General features: G+C 59.6%; 2 protein-coding genes across 5 annotated transcripts in view; one reads left to right on the top strand and one right to left on the bottom strand.

The window, feature by feature from the left end:
- Nucleotides 1–18,350, bottom strand: part of LRPAP1 (LDL receptor related protein associated protein 1) — a 229,491-nt gene that overhangs the window by 25,894 nt on the left and 185,247 nt on the right. The gene's annotated exons all lie outside the window — the stretch shown is intronic.
- The window catches only part of HTT (huntingtin), an 89,456-nt gene that overhangs the window by 4,133 nt on the left and 66,973 nt on the right, over nucleotides 1–18,350 (top strand). For 2 of the 4 annotated variants that reach the window (XM_084903630.1, XM_084903629.1), the window contains exons 2-10: nucleotides 5,638–5,721; nucleotides 6,842–6,962; nucleotides 9,883–9,942; nucleotides 10,262–10,341; nucleotides 12,657–12,795; nucleotides 13,859–14,000; nucleotides 14,647–14,825; nucleotides 16,072–16,276; nucleotides 17,194–17,241. In XM_084903630.1, coding sequence (XP_084759756.1) covers nucleotides 5,638–5,721; nucleotides 6,842–6,962; nucleotides 9,883–9,942; nucleotides 10,262–10,341; nucleotides 12,657–12,795; nucleotides 13,859–14,000; nucleotides 14,647–14,825; nucleotides 16,072–16,276; nucleotides 17,194–17,241 — 1,058 coding nt within the window. Of the gene's footprint in view, nucleotides 1–4,557; nucleotides 4,605–5,637; nucleotides 5,722–6,841; nucleotides 6,963–9,882; nucleotides 9,943–10,261; nucleotides 10,342–12,656; nucleotides 12,796–13,858; nucleotides 14,001–14,646; nucleotides 14,826–16,071; nucleotides 16,277–17,193; nucleotides 17,242–18,350 lie in introns of those variants that run through there. The other 2 variants (XM_084903632.1, XM_084903631.1) reach the window with 2 other exon arrangements.

Here is an 18,350-nt window from a genome sequence, read left to right as displayed (position 1 = left end):
GGATATGATTTGTAAAAATGTTCTTTCTGTGGGTTTTCTCTTTATTTTCTTTATAGTGTCCTTTGAAGCAAAATGTTTTTAATTTTTAAAAAATTAACTTTTTTTTATTTCCCCTGGCCCCATTGAAAAGTTTTTAATTTGGATGAGTTCACCCAGTGTTCTGTCTTGTCTGTGGCTGCTGCACATTAGTTGTTATACCTAAAAAATGTTGCCTGGTTGAAGGTCACAATTTATTACTCGCAGTGAAGGAGTGGGGATCGTGCTGCTGGTGGAGGGTCTTGCTCAGTGTGTGGGACCGTGTTAACTGCTGCGTTACTCTGCGCGCTTACCTCTGAAGGGCTCTTGGGGTGCAGAGGCAAAGGTCTAGCATCGTCCTGGCTCCACCTGTGCCCTCCACCTTAAGGGCCCCACCCCAGTGACCCCGGCCTGAAGGGAGCCACTTGGCACTGGGGAGATAGGTCTGCCTCTTCCAGACGGAAGGACACCTGGGACGGCATAAGGACTGTTTCACCTGTTACCTGGGATAAGCTCTGATTCTAGACCGAGACAAGAGGGCCTCAGGGCAGCCGCTCGGTGTCAGTGGGAGCTTGGAGAAGCACAGTGTGCCCGCTCTCGGACCTCCTGCGTCAGAGTCCGCCTCGTACCGGCTCCTGTGGGCAGCCCGTGTGCAGGAGGGCGCGGGAGCTCTGCGGGGGGCGGGCCTCCGGGGGTGCGGGCAGTGCGGTGGCGCATGGGCAGGAGGCTTGCTCAGGGGCCGGGGGCCGCCGGGGCGTGTAGCTCCTGTCCTAGGCCCTGGAGCGCTGTGCGGCTGCAGACAGGTGTGGCACCGACGGTGAGCTGGGCATTACGAGCCTCAGCTACTGGGGGGACCTTAGTGGGGAGCCGACTAGATGGGCTACTGTGTGCCAGGCCCTGCTCTGGGCCCTGGCTTCCAGTGGCGGATGGACCGATGAGGTAAACACAGTGGAGAGAGCTAATGGAGGAAGGGAGAGGGCTGTGCGGGTTTTTAGGGACGCAGTGCTGAGGGGACAGACACGGGGCCAGAGGAGGCAGCGAGCGTCCCCCTGGGGAGCAGGAGTGCGCCCCGAGGAGTGAGGAGCCAGTGCCCAGGCGGAAGGAAGGGCAGGCGCAGGCGATGAGGCTGAGGCTGGGTCAGCGAGGGTCAGCCGCGGGGCCTGCCGCCGGCAGAGGCGGACATGGAGAGATCATTGATGACCCCGTGCCTCCGAGTCCCGTAGTCATTGCGGTGGGCACCCAGCTGCCTGCCCTGAGTGCGCCAGTCCCTGTGTTCCCGCCGCGGCCTCCTGGGCATTCCCCCGGAGAACGGAGGGCCCGGAAGCTGGGCCCCGCTCGGAGCAGCTTTATTCCTAAAACCGGAAACTGGAGTCGGCGCGCTGTCCTGCAACAGGTGACTGATCTGCTGAGCAGTGAGGGGGGCAGCCCGGGCCGCCACGCTCAGAGAAGCGCGGACAGCCATCCCGACACCGCGCGCTGCGATCCTGTTTGCAAACCGTTTTAGAAATGACGCCGTTTCAGGCCTGAGGCTTAGGGATGTGGTGGCTGGGGTGCGAGCGGGGGGAGAGGGGCGGGCATGCCTGCTCCTGGCCCCTGTGGAGCCGGGGAGCCGGAGTCTGGCCTGGGGAAGGGACGGGAAGGAAGCGGCGTTGGGGTGCGGGGGGTGGGGTGGGTGTCAGATCCGGGATCTGCGGAGGAAGAGCTGTGGATTTGCAGGCAGAGTGAAATGGGAGATTGTGATTATTATAAGTTACCATTTCCGAGTGCGCAGTTGTGTGACGGTGCTGAGTTCACGGGGCTCTGCAGCCGTCACCGCTCTCACTGCCCTGTCCGCCTGGTCCCTGCCGCTCATCTAGTGACTCTGGGTTGGCCCCTTTGGGACGCGGCTATGACGGTCACACAGCCCGGCCTGGGTGGGCTGGCCGCGGCCTCCTCCAGGCGTGTGTCCGCAGACTGCTCCCCGCACAGTGGGCGGCGGAGGGCTCTGCCTTAGGTTGAAGGCGAATTTGAAGTGACTGCTTTGCCTGCAGTGGGGCAGTCCTGGCTGCCGGCACTCACCCTGTGCGTCCGGCACTCACCCCGCAGCCAGGCCCCGCCCCGAGTGAGGCTGCCCTTCCCCTCCGTGCGGAGTGAGGCAGCCGGACGTATCGCTTCTTCAACCTAATCCCATCCCACAGGGGATTTTGACTTTCCCGGTTTGTTTGTTGGGCAGAAGCAAGTAGGGAGCAGGTGTGCCGAGCAGGGACAGAGGATGCACAGGCGCTGAGCTTTAAGGTGCTCGCCCTCACGAGGGAGTTCCTCCCGGGCCATTCCCGGGGCTTCGGGGATGTGGACCAGGAGGGAGGTCGGAGGGGCCTTGTTCCCGGTCGGAAGGCCTCACCACATTCTGCCTCTGGCGGTCCCTTTGCTTCATTGGCTCAGGTTCTGGCACGTGGACCAGGGCACCAGGCCTTCATGGACCAGGCGGGCCTTGAGAGCGTGCAGTATTGCTTCTTGCTAACGATCTTTTTTGGTTTGCCACACGTGAGGAGAGAGACAGCGTTCTTAGGAAAACTCATGTGTGTATCTGTCACTTCTGAGAAGATGGAGAGGTGCCCACGGGCCAGCCAGCTCGCCGTCAGGCGGGGGGACACTGTGAGGCGTGGCTTTTCCTCCTTCGGGACGCTGCTGACTGCTGTTGTGCACGTGGGCACCCTGACTCATTGTCACTACACGTGGGCTGTTGTAAGTGCTGTCATGAGGAGTCCAGGGAGCGTTTTATGCGTCGTAAACACTTGAATTTTGCACTCCTTCCCTGCCTATGGCGGACTCAGCCTGTCAGCAGGGCGGGCTCTTCCTGGATGCAGGTGAGCTCAGCGTGTTCTCCAGGCTGCGCTCTGGCAGCCACGGCCAGCTGGTCCGGTCAGCCATCCGGGACACCTGGCTTCCGCCTCACTTTTGCTGAGCCTCTCCCGTGCCAGCTGGGAAAGCTGGGCTTGGAGGTGGACGCACCACAGGATGGAGGTTCTGCTTAGATTCTGACTTGCTGAATACCCAGGTCTGAATTTCTTTTCTGACCACCATCAGAATAGTGCCCGTCAGCCTTGTTCTTGGTACAGCCCCTGAGGAATCGCTTCAGACCCAGGTAGGAGACTGCACGTGGAGGGCCCTCCCCTCCAGCCTGGAGCTGGAGTGTGGATTCAGCTCATCGAAGGCCGGGGGCAGATTTTCACTTTGGAAATTGAGGAGTAATGGGTGTGTTTGTTTGCTTTCTAAAATGCTTAAATTCATCACTGCTCTTTTACTTTCTTGATGGCTGCCTTAAACTAGGGAAACTAAGGGTTAGGAACCCTAGTCATTCAGTGTACGCCGGATGTTCAAGGCCACTCTGAGCGTGGGAATCCTAAGCAGGGTGTTCAAGGCTCATTTTCTATTCACAGGTGCAAAAGCAAGGACGCGGCAATCAGTGCACCGTGCGGCATGCTCTTCTGTGCCCCAGGAGACTGAGGTCACTGTTTGGCAGGAAGACTGTTGTCTGAGTTAGCGTAAAGTGTGTTATGACTAGCTGGTGTGCGGCTGCTTCCTATGCTCCTATGTTGGTGGCTGCTTTGTGGGGAGGATGTGTTACTAACCAGCTGAGGTGAGGCTGTTCTGCTGGGATGGCCTGTGTTTGCTACTGTGTTAGCAAGGACTGCTTTGTCTAAGGGCCCTTTAGGAGCAGTGGCTACTTGGGCTGCATTAGTGACTCTCTGATACGCCTACAACTTATTATGTCTTCTCTGTCTGATACCCCGCGTCCAAGGAGGTCCAGCCCCTGGCACAGGGACTTGCCGGCTGGCAGCATAGTGGACAGCGGATGAGCACTCCCACGGTTAGTGCAGCGGGCAGGGCCCAGGAGGAGCTGACTCCACCAGCTGCTGTGAGACTGGATTGGTGGTTTAAAGGAGAGAGCATTTTCAGTCTCACAGCACTTTTCTTCTTTCTCTTTAAAACTGGCACAGTTCCACGTGGGGAAACGGGCCTTCTTAGTGTGCAGTTCTGTGCAGTTTGACACATGCATAAAGCCATTAGCCACGCCTACAGTTGAGAACCGGAACCACCCTGTCGCTCACGCCCATGCCTTTTTGCTGTCAGCTGCTGCTTGGCCCCTGGAGACTGGTCATTCTGGATCCTGTGGTTTGTCCTCCCAGACGTCGTGTGCTGGTGAATGGACGCATCCAGCGGAGCCGTGAGCCTGGCGCGCTGAGATTGACCCCATGTGTGAGCGGCGCCCCTCCCTGCCAAGCAGCACAGCGCCGCCGTCTGGCCAAAGAGCTTGGTTTTCCACCTGCCGGGCGAAGGGCATTTGGGTTGCTTCTATCATGGAGCTTTTTAAAAAAGAATATCTTTGTGGATTTCATAGATAATAAGGGGGGGTGGAAAGGGAGAGAGAAACATCAGTGACAGGAGAGAATCGTCCATCGGCTGCCTCCTGCAGGCCCCACACTGAGGATTGAACCCGCAACCCCGGCCTGTGTCCTGACCGGGGATTGAACAGATGACCTCCTGGTTCATAGGTCGATGCCCAACCACTGAGCCATGCCAGCCTGGCCAATCATAGGGCTTCTGAGGTGGGTGGTTCATGAGGACGGCATGCGGGGGGGAGCCTCAGCTTCTGCTCAGTTAGGGCCCAGGCTTTCCCTCCCATTGCGCTGCAGCTTCTTGAAGCTCCATCTGAGTGAGCGGCAGCTGGGAGGAGCCAGAGGGGAGAGACTCGGGCCAGACAGCGCCCCGCATGCCGCCTCCCTTCCTGCTTCTGGGAACCGAGTGGGGTCTGTCTAGCCGCAGGGAGGCAAGGCCACGGACTTCTGAGCGGAGGCACCGTCCGAGGAAGGACGTGTTCTGCGGCTGGTAGCACTCCGCTCCAGCCGGCTGGTGTCAGTCCCTCCCGCACTCGTGCGGGGAACGTGCTCCCCCAGCGGTCCGGTCCGGGAGCCCCGCTCGCTCGCCCTGGACCAGGCCCTGCTCTTCTCGCCGGACCTTTCCGGCCCTGGCTGCCTCTGGAGGGCTTCCCTGGCCGCAGCGCACGTTGTGGGGCCTGAGGGCTGTCTTAGTCACAGGGGCTTGTAGGTTAGCAGCCCCTCCCCATTACGTATGGAATCTCAGAGACCCAGTGGTGTTCTGGTGGTTTCTGTTAGTATGCTCGTTCTTTTCTGGCTGTGCTCCCCGAGCTGCTCCCCGAGCAGCCTGCGGACACCTCTCGCCTGGCGCCCGCACCTGGGTTGCACCTGCTCTCCTGGCTGAGTGTCTCCGCAGGCGGCTGTTTTAGCGGTTTGGGGAGGTGAAACGGTCCGCCTTGTCTATAATTAATGCCCAGGACCAAGTTTCTCCGCTAACTTGGGGGAAGTAGGGTGTGTTATAGCGTCACCTGGCGTTGCTACGGAGCAGCACCAGTAAGGAAGCCCGGGTGGAGCCCCTCTGCGCCTCCCGACCCTGACCCCGACCCCGACCCTGACCCCGACCCCGACCCTGACCCTGGCGGCTCTCTGCCCCAGCGGAGCAGTGGTTCCTCGGAGTTGCCCCAGAGCTTCCTGATGCGGCGGTGCCGGCAGAGGAGGGAGTGCTAACCCAGCACAGCCTCACTCTCCCCTCCCTCTCTTTCAGAAAGAAGGAGCTCTCGGCCACCAAGAAGGACCGGGTGAGCCACTGCCTGACCATCTGCGAGAACATAGTGGCGCAGTCGCTCAGGTAATTGGAGAAAAGCCGGGCGGGTTCCATTGTGACTTCCTGTCTCAGCCTAAGGCGCCCGTCCCGGACTTCTGCTCCAGACACTAATGAGCAGCACCTGCTCCTTTCTGTGGTTAATCTCATCCGAGAATACCTTTGCATTTATTTATTTTTATTGATTCAGAGCAGGAGGGAGAGGGAAGAGAGAGAAACCTCAGTGGAATGTGGCTCGGGGGGCTGAGGCTCACCCTGTCCCTGGAGGCACTGGTTCAGTTCCCGGCCAGGCACACACCTGCACTGCGGGTCCCACCCCAGGCTGGGCACCCATGCAGGACAGCCATGATGTTTCTCCTAAGATGTCTCCCCCTCCCTCTCCCCCTTCCTCTCCCCCTCCCTCTCTCGCTCTTTCTCTCTCCCCTCCCTTCCCTAAGCATGTTCTCGGGGGAGGATTAGAGTAGCCTGGGGCACAGAGCAGACTGTCTGGGTTCAAGTATTCCAAGCAGTGTCATTTGTGTGTTTTTTGTAATCCTCATCCGAGGGCATTTTCCTCATGGACTTATTTGGGGAGAGTGGGAGAGAGAGGGAAAGCCTGAGAAACATCGAGGTGAGAGAAACATGCCAATTGGTTGCCTCCCGCAGGAGCTCTGACCAGGGCCCGGCCGGAGAGGAGCCTGCAATCGAGGCCCGTGCCCTTGACCGGGTTCCCTTCCTTTGGTCCACAGGCTGGCGTTCTATCCACTGAGCCAAACGGGCTAGCCAAGCTCAAGCAGTGTCTTTTTTAAAAATTGAGTTAAAATACACAGAAAGCAGTCTTTCAAAAACATTTAAATTAAAACTTTAAAAAAAAATGAGATTTGTCTTGCAAAGACAACCTCTTTTTTTGTAAATAAACTTTAAAATTTTAGGATAGTTTTAATTCCCGGAAGAATGACGGAGCTGCAGAGTTTCCAGTGCCCACACCTGGCTCCCAGCGTGGCCTCTGGCGTCACTGGTCCGTGTTTCCCAGTCAGATCCACGCCACAGACACGGCCTTCGTTTGGCGCTCCAGCTTCCCGGACAGGATGCCCGACGCCACGTGGCGTGTAACTGCCGTGGCTTCTCAGGCTCCTCTTGGCTGTGACATTCTCTCCTCTTCACTTAGAAATTCTCCGGAATTCCAGAAACTGCTGGGCATCGCCATGGAGCTGTTCCTGCTGTGCAGTGACGACGCGGAGTCGGACGTGAGGATGGTGGCTGACGAGTGCCTCAACAAGGTCATCAAGGTGAGGGGCCGGCCCGCCCTGCGGGTTTATTAACCCGGCACCGTAATGCCTTCATAAACAAACAAGGCCCTGACGGCCCTGTTCGGAGTGGCTGCAGCAGGTGGGCGGGTCTGCTTGCTGTCTGCCGCGTCTGGTTGCCCCTGCAGATGGCCTGGCCTCCCTCAGGGTGTGGGCGGGCGGGTGCTGATGGCGACTCCTGGGTGCGCTGTTGGGGCGTATCCCAGAGAGAACACAAGGCCCTGGAATCCTTTGGGGTCTCTAGCTCCCTTCCTTCGCTCCTCTGCCCCCCTGGGGTCTGGCAGGCAGCACTGCTTGCAGGTCAGGCTGTGACTTGACAGCAGGTTACTGGGTAGGGAGGGGTCCCGGGACAGCAGGTGAGCCAGAAGCCACTGGTGGTAGGGAAGTAGGGAGAGAGAAGGGGACACCGGTCTTCTCCCGGGATTGCTTCCTGAGGTGGAGTTTGAGTCTGCTGCCGCCTGTTCTGCTTCCTGCTGCCTTCTTCCCTCATTCTCAGTCACTGGTTCTGTGCCTCCTCCGGCCCTGCTCCGCGTCTGGGTCCCCAGCCCACCCGGGGGCTGTCCTTTAGCCTCCGTGGAGTTCGTGAGTGTGCAGACTGAGACGCCGTTCCCCCCGTGGACTCGCCGGCAGAGTGTTGGCACTTTCTCCAGAGCCATTGCTCACGCTGGGTCCGCAGCAGGTGCCCGCTCCCTTCTCCACAGGATCCTCGCATGGGCCGTGCCGGGGAGATGGGGCGGAGTTTGCCCTTCGTTTATGTAGGAAAGTGCTCTGGGGACCCATCAGCCTGGCCGCGTGCTCTGCCCTCAGTCCCGTCGGTCCCCTGTGAGGTGGCCTGGCAGAAGCCACTCAGTGCCCAGCGCAGACCCCGAGCCCCGCGGTGGTCGCTGCTGGGGTAGAGGTTCCTGGCGGGGGCTGGGGGTGAGCCTGGAGGCTCGGTCTCTCACACCGTGGGGCCGGCCTCTGGTGCCAGGAGCTGCGCTGTGTGCCGCCCAGCATGGGGGCGCTGAGGTCAGTCCCAGGGCTTCGTGCTCTGTGTGGGAGGAGGAGGGGCTCTGGCACCATTCACACGCGGTCAGAGGAGTGCTTATTCTGGACCAGAAGCCTGTGCCAGGGCCAGGGCCAGAGCGAGAGCCGGGCATCTGGGAGGAGGCGAGCCTGGGAGGGGCCTGTGGCTCCCAGCTGGCTGCGGGCTCAGAGGGTCCCTGGGCCACAGGCTGGGTGCATCTGGACACAAAGGGAGGGCCAGTCCTTCAGGAGGATGCGGGGTCTGTAATGGGAGCGGGCGTGTGTGCCACAGCAGACCGAGTCTCTGACCTGCGGGTGCGCCGCCCCGGCCCCCTCCCAGGCCTTGCCATTAATGCTGATCTCCTGGCAGAGTGCACATGGTCTGCACTCGCTGCCTGGTCAGGGTTTCCGATCAGAGGTTTGAATGGAGTGGAGCCACCTGCCATTAGGTGTGCCGTTCTGTAGTGTTTGATGGTGATAACAGTTAAACTTGCTTCTGTTCTTAGTCTGAGTCACTGTGCGTATGTGCTTTTTTCTCAGTGACTAGGCTCCTCCTTTAGTTGCTGTTAACGTTTACTTTGGCCTGACTGCGGTGCAGGCTGCCTCCCACTGCCTCAGCTGGGCCTGAGCGGGCTGGGCCTGAGCGGGGCTGGGCCTGAGCGGGGCTGGGGGCTGGGCCTGAGCGGGGCTGGGCCTGAGCGGGGCTGGAGGCTGGGCCTGAGCGGGCTGGGCCTGAGCGGGCTGGGCCTGAGCGGGGCTGGGGGCTGGGCCTGAGCGGGGCTGGGCCTGAGCGGGCTGGGGGCTGGGCCTGAGCGGGCTGGGCCTGAGCGGGGCTGGGGGCTGGGCCTGAGCGGGGCTGGGCCTGAGCGGGCTGGGCCTGAGCGGGGCTGGGCCTGAGCGGGCTCGGGGCTGGGCCTGAGCGGGCTGGGCCTGAGCGGGGCTGGGCCTGAGCGGGGCTGGGCCTGAGCGGGGCTGGGCCTGAGCGGGCTGGGCCTGAGCGGGCTGGGCCTGAGCGGGCTGGGGGCTGGGCCTGAGCGGGGCTGGGCCTGAGCGGGGCTGGGCCTGAGCGGGGCTGGGCCTGAGCGGGGCTGGGCCTGAGCGGGGCTGGGCCTGAGCGGGGCTGGGCCTGAGCGGGCTGGGGGCTGGGCCTGAGCGGGCTGGGCCTGAGCGGGGCTGGGGGCTGGGCCTGAGCGGGGCTGGGCCTGAGCGGGCTGGGCCTGAGCGGGGCTGGGCCTGAGCGGGCTGGGGGCTGGGCCTGAGCGGGGCTGGGCCTGAGCGGGGCTGGGCCTGAGCGGGGCTGGGCCTGAGCGGGGCTGGGCCTGAGCGGGCTGGGCCTGAGCGGGGCTGGGGGCTGGGCCTGAGCGGGCTGGGCCTGAGCGGGCTGGGCCTGAGCGGGCTGGGGGCTGGGCCTGAGCGGGGCTGGGCCTGAGCGGGGCTGGGCCTGAGCGGGCTGGGGGCTGGGCCTGAGTGGGCTGGGCCTGAGCGGGGCTGGGGGCTGGGCCTGAGCGGGGCTGGGCCTGAGCGGGCTGGGCCTGAGCGGGGCTGGGCCTGAGCGGGCTGGGGGCTGGGCCTGAGCGGGCTGGGCCTGAGCGGGGCTGGGGGCTGGGCCTGAGCGGGGCTGGGCCTGAGCGGGCTGGGGGCTGGGCCTGAGCGGGCTGGGCCTGAGCGGGGCTGGGCCTGAGCGGGCTGGGGGCTGGGCCTGAGCGGGCTGGGCCTGAGCGGGGCTGGGCCTGAGCGGGGCTGGGCCTGAGCAGGGCTGGGGGCTGGGCCTGAGCGGGGCTGGGCCTGAGCAGGGCTGGGGGCTGGGCCTGAGCGGGGCTGGGCCTGAGCGGGGCTGGGCCTGAGCGGGGCTGGGCCTGAGCGGGGCTGGGCCTGAGCCGGGCTCATTGTGTTGCAGGTGCTGATGGACTCGAACCTCCCGAGGCTGCAGCTCGAGCTCTACAAGGAGATCAAGAAGGTGCGCCTTGCTCGGCCGCGGCCGCCTCGCTGCCTGAGCAGCTGGGGAAGTGCCATCTCACCTACGAGTGAGGAGCTTTTGGAGCAGTAGACACAGTTTTACTCTCCTCTGCTCTCATTGCTTATTAGATGAGTTGGGAATTTAAAAGGGTGACTTACCTTTTATGTTGTTACAGTTAAATTCACTAACCTTAACATTTCTAAAGTAAAGATTCAAATGGCCCTTACTCTAAAAATAGCAGTTAACCATGAAAACATGCCCTTGTTATGTGACGTCCTCCGTGACCCTCACATGTAACTCCTCTGTTAAACCCATGCAGAACGGCGCTCCCCGGAGCCTGCGCGCTGCACTGTGGCGGTTCGCCGAGCTGGCGCACCTGGTCCGGCCTCAGAAGTGCAGGTGCGTTACTGCTGGGCGGCGGCCTCTGTCGTCCCGGTGGAGGCCTCCCTGAGTTCTCTCCCTCTCAGCTCACACGTCCCTTCCCGAGCTGGGTCCTGTGCTGTGTGGGCTGCCGTGTCCCGGTTCTCCTCATGGCTCCCTCCTCAGGAGTGTTCCTGCACACCCGTGTGCTTGTTCACGTCCCCTCCCCCGAGGCCCGTCGGAGGTGGGTGCCCCCACACAGGGTCTTCCCCCGTCCCGTGTGACAGCAGTGCCCACGCGCGTGAAAAGGGACTTACCAAGTGTTTGGAGGTCAAGTCCCACCCCAGTGCTCACAGTAGGAGTTAGGGGACTCTGTGTCTGTATCTAGGACATGGGTTTCCAATATGGGCACTAAATTGTGGGCGTTAAACTGCGAATAGTTTTGACTAATGGAACAATTCTATTTAAAAAATATATATATTGTATTGATTTTTTACAGAGAGGAAGAGAGAGGGATAGAGAGTTGGAAACATCAACGAGAGAGAATCATCGATCAGCTGCCTCTTGCACACTCCCTACTGGGGATCTGCCCACAACGAAAGTACATGCCCTTGACCGGAATCAAACCTGGGACCTTTCAGTCTGCAGACCGACGCTCTATCCACTGAGCCAAACCGGTTTCGGCTGGAACAGTTCTATCTTAAAAACAAAAGAAGAGCCGAAGCCAGGTTCGATTCCAGTCAAGGGCATGTACATTGGTTTCGGGCACGTCCCCGATGGGGGGTGTGCAAGAGGCAGGTGGTCGATGATTTCTCTCATCGATGTTTCTAGCTCTCTGTCTCTCTTCCTTCCTTTCTGTAAAAAATAAATAAAATATATTAAAAAAAAAAAAAAAAAAAAGGACCACAGCTTTTAACTCCACCTTCGTCTCCCTAACTGGCAAACGTCCCTAGGAACGGGCGTGGCCCGGCCCTCACTGTGAATAGGAAGCAGTGACGGGTTCCAGTGGTTTGCGTTTAACAGAGATGCAGTACGAGGGAAATGTCTTTTTATCCAGCTGCTTGCTCTAGTCTCCACATAGCAGCCACAGTGACCGGAGATGTGATTGGACCCGTTGTTTCCTCACTCGCACTGTGGCTCATCCCCCAGACTGTCCAGATCAATCCCGACTTCTCCCCAGCCCAGGGAGCCTGCCCCAGGGCCCCGTCACCCCAGATACTCTGTGGACTCATTGGCCCGATTCTACTTCTTCAAAAGCCAGAGGCTCTTCCTCTGATGGCTGGTCTGTTTTCCCTGGGGTCCCTGCGGAAACAGTTTTCTCCTGAGGCTCCGGGAGCTGGTCCTGGGTGCAGACGGCTTCTTGCCTGTTCCTGCACTAGAGGGCGCTGCCGAGTTCCCCACGGTTGGCGTGGTCCTGAGATCCTGGCTTGTCCAGCCTGTGACTGCCCTGGTCCGTCAGTCCTTCCGTCGGCATGGTGGCAGCTTTCTCTAGAGCCAGGTCTTACCTCTGAGGCCTGTTCAGCTTGAGCACTACCCCTTTCTGTAATGCTTCTTTTCCAAGAAAGCTTCATCTCATCCCTTACCTCTGTTTCCCCTCATCGTCTGTCTTAGTGTTTATTTAAGCGGCCTTCTCTCTGTACGCTGTTGTGTGCCCCCCCCCAAGGCAAGTCTCCTCGTATCGCTGTTTCTCCCCCACGCCTTCCTCCGCCTCCTAATGTGATGTTTCTTATATTACCTCTATTTTCTAATTTACAGTATGAGTGTTATAATAACTTACTATTTACTGCAAATAATTTTTAAAGTTTATTTTATTAAAATTTTTTTAAAAATTTACTTCAGAGAGGGAGGGAGAGAGGGAGAGGGAGAGGGAGAGGGAGAGGGAGAGGGAGAGGGAGAGGGAGAGGGAGAGGGAGAGGGAGAGGGAGAGGGAGAGGGAGAGGGAGAGGGAGAGGGAGAGAGAGAGAGGGAGAGGAACATCAATGATGAGAGAGAATCATGGATCGGCTGCCTCCTGCACATCGCACACTGGGGATCGAGCCCATGACCTGGGCATGTGCCCTGACGGAATCAAACCGTGACCTCCTGGTTCATAGGTTGACGCTCTACCCCTGAGCCACACAGCTGGGCTGCATATAATTTTTAAAAGGTTTTGGAGAGTCCTCTGGCTATGGGGGAGGTGAAGGTTGAGTGTCTGCCAACATTTGAACTTCATGTGCAGCTCACCCTCCTGTAGCTGAGGTTTGTCCCCTCTCCTCTGAGCTCTGTTTTGCTATAAAAACTGGTTTTTCTCCAACATGCACCGGATGTATTAAAGTAGTCCTGGTAGAGTAATGCAGGTTCTTCCTCACCTGCAGGCCTTACTTGGTAAACCTCCTGCCTTGCCTGACTCGGATAAGCAAGAGACCCGAGGAGTCTGTTCAGGAGACCTTGGCTGCGGCGATACCCAAAATCATGGCTTCGCTTGGCAATTTTGCAAATGACAATGAAATCAAGGTATGATTCTTACCTCAGGTCACAAGCCTGTGAATGAGTCTGGGGAGTTGGGGCTTTGGGACAGTCATTTGAAATTACTTCTAATTTACTTATTTTTTATTTATTTATTTTTTATTATTGAAGTTTTTTTAAAAATATATTTTATTGAGTTTTTTACAGAGAGAAAGGGAGAGAGATAGAGAGCTAGAAACATCGATGAGAGAGAAACATCGACCAGCTGCCTCTTGCACACCCCCTAACGGGGATGTGCCCGCAACCAATGTACATGCCCTTGACCGGAATTGAACCTGGGACCTTTCAGTCCGCAGACCGACGATGCTCTACCACTGAGCCAAACCGGTTTCGGCTATTTTTTAGTTTTTATTTATTGATTCTAGAGAGAGAGGGAGGGAGGGAGGGAGGAACATCCATCTGTTGCTCCACCATTTATGCATTCATTGGTCGATCCTTGAATGTGCCTTGCCTGGGGATGGAACGCCCAACCTTGTGTACTGGGCGACACTTCAACCAACCAGCCTGTCTGCCCATAATTCCCATCAGACCTTCCGAGGCACGTGGGGGGCTGCCTCCTGGCTGTCCTCTCACTGCTCTGGTGGGCGAGGAGGTGAAGAGGGGCCGGTGTGTCCTCGCGAGCAGAGGGGCTTGGTGTGCGGGGAAGGGGGGAGGGACTCCACGCTGCCCGGAACCTCGTCTGGGTTGTTCCGGGCTCAGGGACAGCCTGTTTGTCCGCGGCCAGGTCCATGGGCGCCTTTGAGGCCGGACGAGGCTGTAGCTGCTCCGCTCTTTGCTCCTTGGCCTCGTGCGGTGTCCGTTTCTTGGCTGCGTTTGTGTGATCGCTGTCGTTCCCTGACCCGCCCTCAGACACCGTGGGCTGCTTCCCCAGAGCGGAGGCCCCCACTGCCCCGGCCTCTGCGGCGGAGCCTTGGGCGCTGCTCGGGTGCCCGGCAGGGCTTTGTTCAGCCGAGCGCCCCGGGTTGTGATGACTCGGCTGCGAGCGTTGGGAGCGCATTAGGCTGTGGACGCACAGCGGGCCTCATGCGCCTCTCCATGGCCGTGGCCACAGGTCCTGCTGAAGGCTTTCATCGCCAACCTGAAGGCCCCCTCCCCCACCATGCGGCGGACGGCGGCGGGCTGCGTGGTGAGCGTGTGCCAGCACTCACGGAGGACGCAGTACTTCTACAGCTGGCTGCTCAGCGTGCTCCTGGGTGAGGGTGCTCCTGGGTGAGGCACGGGCCTGGCGGTGCCCGGGGGGTGGGGGGATGAGGGGGTGTCTCCGTCCTCTGCTAGAGACAGACGGTGAGATCAGGCCGTCCCTCGGCCTGTGGGCAGACCCTGGGCCCTGCTGACTGGGAAACGGGAGCTCGGTCGGGGGGCTGCCAGCCCGCGGGGGTCGGGGTGAGGGCGGGAAAGGCTGCTCTGCAGAAGCGTGGGCGCCCAAGGCCAGCCAGCCAGCAGGGCAGGGGGACAGGCCCGGTGCACCCACCGCCTTCCCGCCCAGCCCTCGTGCGGCCACACTGCCCAGCCGGTGTGGTGGCTCTGAGTGCAGGGAGTCCCTCCGGCCCTGCGGCTCTGCCCGGTGTGGCTGCCCGGCCTCCCCCGCACACGTTCACTGAAGTCACACCGGCAAGTGCGGGCGCTGTGGACCCTGTAGGAAAGGACGCCGGTGCTCAGCCACGGTGCTGGGCCTCCCTGGGCAGCCCCGGCCCGCGCCCCGGGCGATGCACACGTGTGCTTTCCTGGTGACGTCTGTGCCACCCGGGCTCCCGCAGCTCAGAGAGGGCTCTGCCGGGGCCTCTGCAGCAGAGCCCAGAGGCCTGCAGGAGCCGGATGCAGAGCTGTGCTGCCTTCTAGGGCTGCTGGTTCCCGTCGAGGGCGAGCACCCCTCCCTGCTGGTCCTCGGAGCGCTGCTCACTCTGCGGTACTTGGTGCCCTTGCTGCAGCAGCAGGTCCAGGACACCAGCCTGAAAGGCAGCTTTGGGGTGACCCGGAAGGAAATGGAAGTCTCCCCCTCGACAGAGCAGCTGGTGCAGGTAGGAGCCCTGGGTCACTGGTGCAGGCACAGCCGTGACTGACAGCCTGCGAGTCAGCTCCGGGGAAGGGGAGCGGCGCAGCCGGGGTTCTGAGCACGGGCTCCGGTCCGAGGTCATGACCCCCAGCCCTGTGACCTCAGAGGGAGACGCAGGTAGCTCTGCTAAGTTACAGCGTGGCACGCAGGCCCTCATAGCCCTGCCTGGCACAGCCTGTGACCCTGTGCCTAAACCAGACCGGGCACGTGTTTATCTGTGCTGTAAACATGGATCGAGCCCCCGCAGTCCTGTGTCTACACATGGTAAATTCGGGTTTTGACTGAACTGCTAGGCAAAGCACGTGGTTTAAATGGTGACACGTTGTGACCCCTGACCGTGTGAAGAGGTGATGTCGCTGACAGCACTCGGGAGGGCAGGCGGGTGGGGCCGTGGGCGCTGAGTCCCCGCTGTGCAGGCAGTTTGTTCGCAGGCGGTGGATCCTGCGGGAGGGCCGCCACCCTCTGAGAGGCCGTGCACAGGGGCAGGCGTGGCGTGCCCACTCAGACCTCGGCGGAGGGGCGGGCGGGTTGCCTGTGGACTGCAGTTTGCAGACCTGCGACCTGGAGTGATGGAGGCCCCAGAAGAACCAGAGCGAGCCATAGGGCCCCACCCTGAGCTTTTAGTCTGTGTCCGCGTGCTCTCTGTCTTTCTGAAACGGACGTTTTCCTTTTATGATGCTAAAGGGAAGGCTGCCCCACCAGCAAGTAGAAAGTGCAGTTAATTTTGAACTTGAGGCAAATGGCGAGTGGTTGTGTGGGTGAGCTGCGGGAGAGCACACGGCCGCACTGCAGAGTCATTAGTTATCTGAAAGTCACACCGAACGAGTGCTCTGCCACAGGCAGCTCTCAGGAGGAAGAAACTCATCCTGCTCACGTCACGTGAGAAGTACGATGGGGTCTGACATGAGACCTTTACAAGCCTCGTCAGCTCTTTCTCGGTGGCACTCCGACCGAGGTCCTCGCTCGGAAATGTGTCAGCCATGCCTCTGCCCACGGAGCGTGGTCGCCGACCACTGGCCTAAGGAAGTGGTACCACAGTGAAAAGCCTCGAGGGAGTTTAGGAGGCCACCCGGAGGCTGCTGACCGCACTGGTAGAAGCGACACCGTTTTAGGGGCAGAAAGGAAGGCACAGGTTCCGGCGTACGCCGTCGGAAACAGGAAGGGACGCCAGTGCCCGGGGGACCCCACCACGGCCGCCGTCTCCCCTCCAGGTGTACGAGCTGACCCTGCACTACGCGCAGCACCCGGACCACAACGTGGTGACCGGGGCGCTGGAGCTCCTGCAGCAGCTGCTCCGGACGCCGCCGCCCGCGCTGCTGCGCGCCCTGACCACGCCGGGCGGCCTGGCGCAGCTCAGCGCGCCCAGCCCGGAGCCCGGCGGCCGCAGCCGCAGCGGGAGCATCGTGGAGCTCATCGGTGAGTGCTGAGCGGCCCCTACCATGGGGCCCGGGCCGCGGCAGGATGACTGCAGGGAACTGGCGGGTGGGAAGGAGGTGAAGGTGGGTCGCTCTGAGCGCGGCTGCCTCCAGTGGCATCTATCCGCCTGGGAGTGAACAAGCCGCGGGACACCCCAGGGCCTGTCGTCTGTCACTTGGCCAGAGATGGGACCCTGGTCCTTCAGAGCTTTTGTCTCTGCTGCCCTCTGGCTCTGTGCTGTCCTGCCCACTTCAGAAAAGCTCTCCTCGCCTGCCCGTCGCTGCTCCTCCCACTATGCTTGTCCGGGGAGGGCCCACCCCCTGATTTTCCTGCAGCTGTGGCCCTGCCTGACGTGGAGACGCCCCTAGGAGCTGGGGTAGACGGAGCCTTGCCTTGCAGCTCCAGGGGGTTTTCATTTCTCCCAGCCTCTCGGTCTTGTGGCATGCGGTCCATTTAGTGCAGTGTGTGCGCATGTGTGTGCATGCGTGTGCGTGTGCGTGCCAGGAGCAGAAAATGGTCATGTGCCTGTTCCCTGTCCTTGTACCGAAGAACCTTTTCTCTGCGGGATGCACGCCTTACAAATAATCGCCGAAATCCTCATTCCCAACGGTGCTTCCTGACGAGAATTTATACTTCATTATTAGTTGACCAAACAATCAGATTTCTGATGGCTTTAATTTGGCTTTTTAAGTGCACTGTCTGTGCACTCTTGACATTTTAGGCCTGAGCTATATGTGTATTTGAGTGGTAATGTAACTTTCATGTCAAAATCAAAGCAGAACACTGCCTTTTGGGAATATGTTCATATATTCTCTGGCTTTAAAGTTGAATCGAGCTTTTTGAAAATATTTGAATTCCTTCTGAATTCCAACAGCTTGCTGCCTTACTTTCATCTGTCATTCTTTTGTGATTTTCAGCTGGAGGGGGTTCTTCATGCAGCCCTGTCCTTTCCAGAAAACAAAGAGGTGATTATTTCAGAAATCAGTCCGGGCGGCTGGTTTTCTGTCCGTGATGCCCTGCCTGTGGGTGCATGCTGCGGGTCGGGCCTGGCAGGGCTTCCCCGCTGCCGTCAGAATTGCCGCCAGGACTCGCCGCCTTCAGGCCGGGGCTGGGCAGAGCTTCCTGTAAGGCCGGTTCCTGTGCCGCCTGGGCCTCCCTGTGGCCTCGGCCTCGGCCTGCGGGTCCTGAGCTAAGGGTGCGGCTGCCTTCCGGTCAGACTCATTCCCCAGCACCTGCCTTGTCTGCTGCCGCCAGTGCGCTGTTTGTGAGGTAACAGTCCTCCCCGCCTGCGTGTTCACTGTATCAGACAGATGACTGGCTAATGAGTTAATTTGGGCCTGGGGTATTCCAACCACATTTGGCTTTGTGCAGGCCGAAGTGTCCTGATACAACTGATTATTTTTATTAGATCAAAGCGTTTCTAATGAAATCTGACAGTTTGGGTACATGTTATCACTTTGCAACAGCACTCATTTTCTTTTCCAGTCTGGATTTCTGTAGGAAGTGATTGCTGCCTTTTTAAATTTTGAAATCTTAAAAGACTAATTCTTTTTTTAAAAATTGAGGGGTAATTGGCAAACAACATGCTGATTTGTGTGTGTCATGAGTATTGTGTGTGTCTGAGAGTCCGATGCCCATGTTATTGGCGGTGAATGCCGTCTTCACGGGAGCACGGCCGGTCCTGGGTTCCGATGGAGATCGCTCCTACGGCGACCCACCGCCATAAGCACCTGTGTCCCTCACATGGAGCTGACACAGCAGTGATGACGTGACACAGCAAAGAGAACTAAAAGAAAGACAGTTCCTGACCTTTACTTGTGGTAAATAAGTAACAAGAAACATAAAGCGCCTGTGTACACACGTCGCAGTGACGAACTTTTTTTATAAATGAACGGGGGATGGCCATGTAAGCACGAGACACGTCCCTGGGTCCTACGTGACCCGGGGACGGCCTGTGGACGTAGGGTGGCCGAGCCAGAGCATTTCCTAGACGCACCTGGAGGCTCCCATTGGGCCACACGGTGTGGTCACTGCGGGGCTTTGAGGTCTGGGTGAGCACGAAGGTGGTCCGGGA

The sequence above is a fragment of the Pipistrellus hanaki genome, assembly GCF_964339955.1.
Source record: "Pipistrellus hanaki genome assembly, chromosome: 1".
NCBI lineage: Eukaryota > Metazoa > Chordata > Mammalia > Chiroptera > Vespertilionidae > Pipistrellus > Pipistrellus hanaki.
The sequence above is the reverse complement of the archived record's forward strand: the minus strand, read 5'-3'. Positions and strand labels throughout refer to the sequence as shown.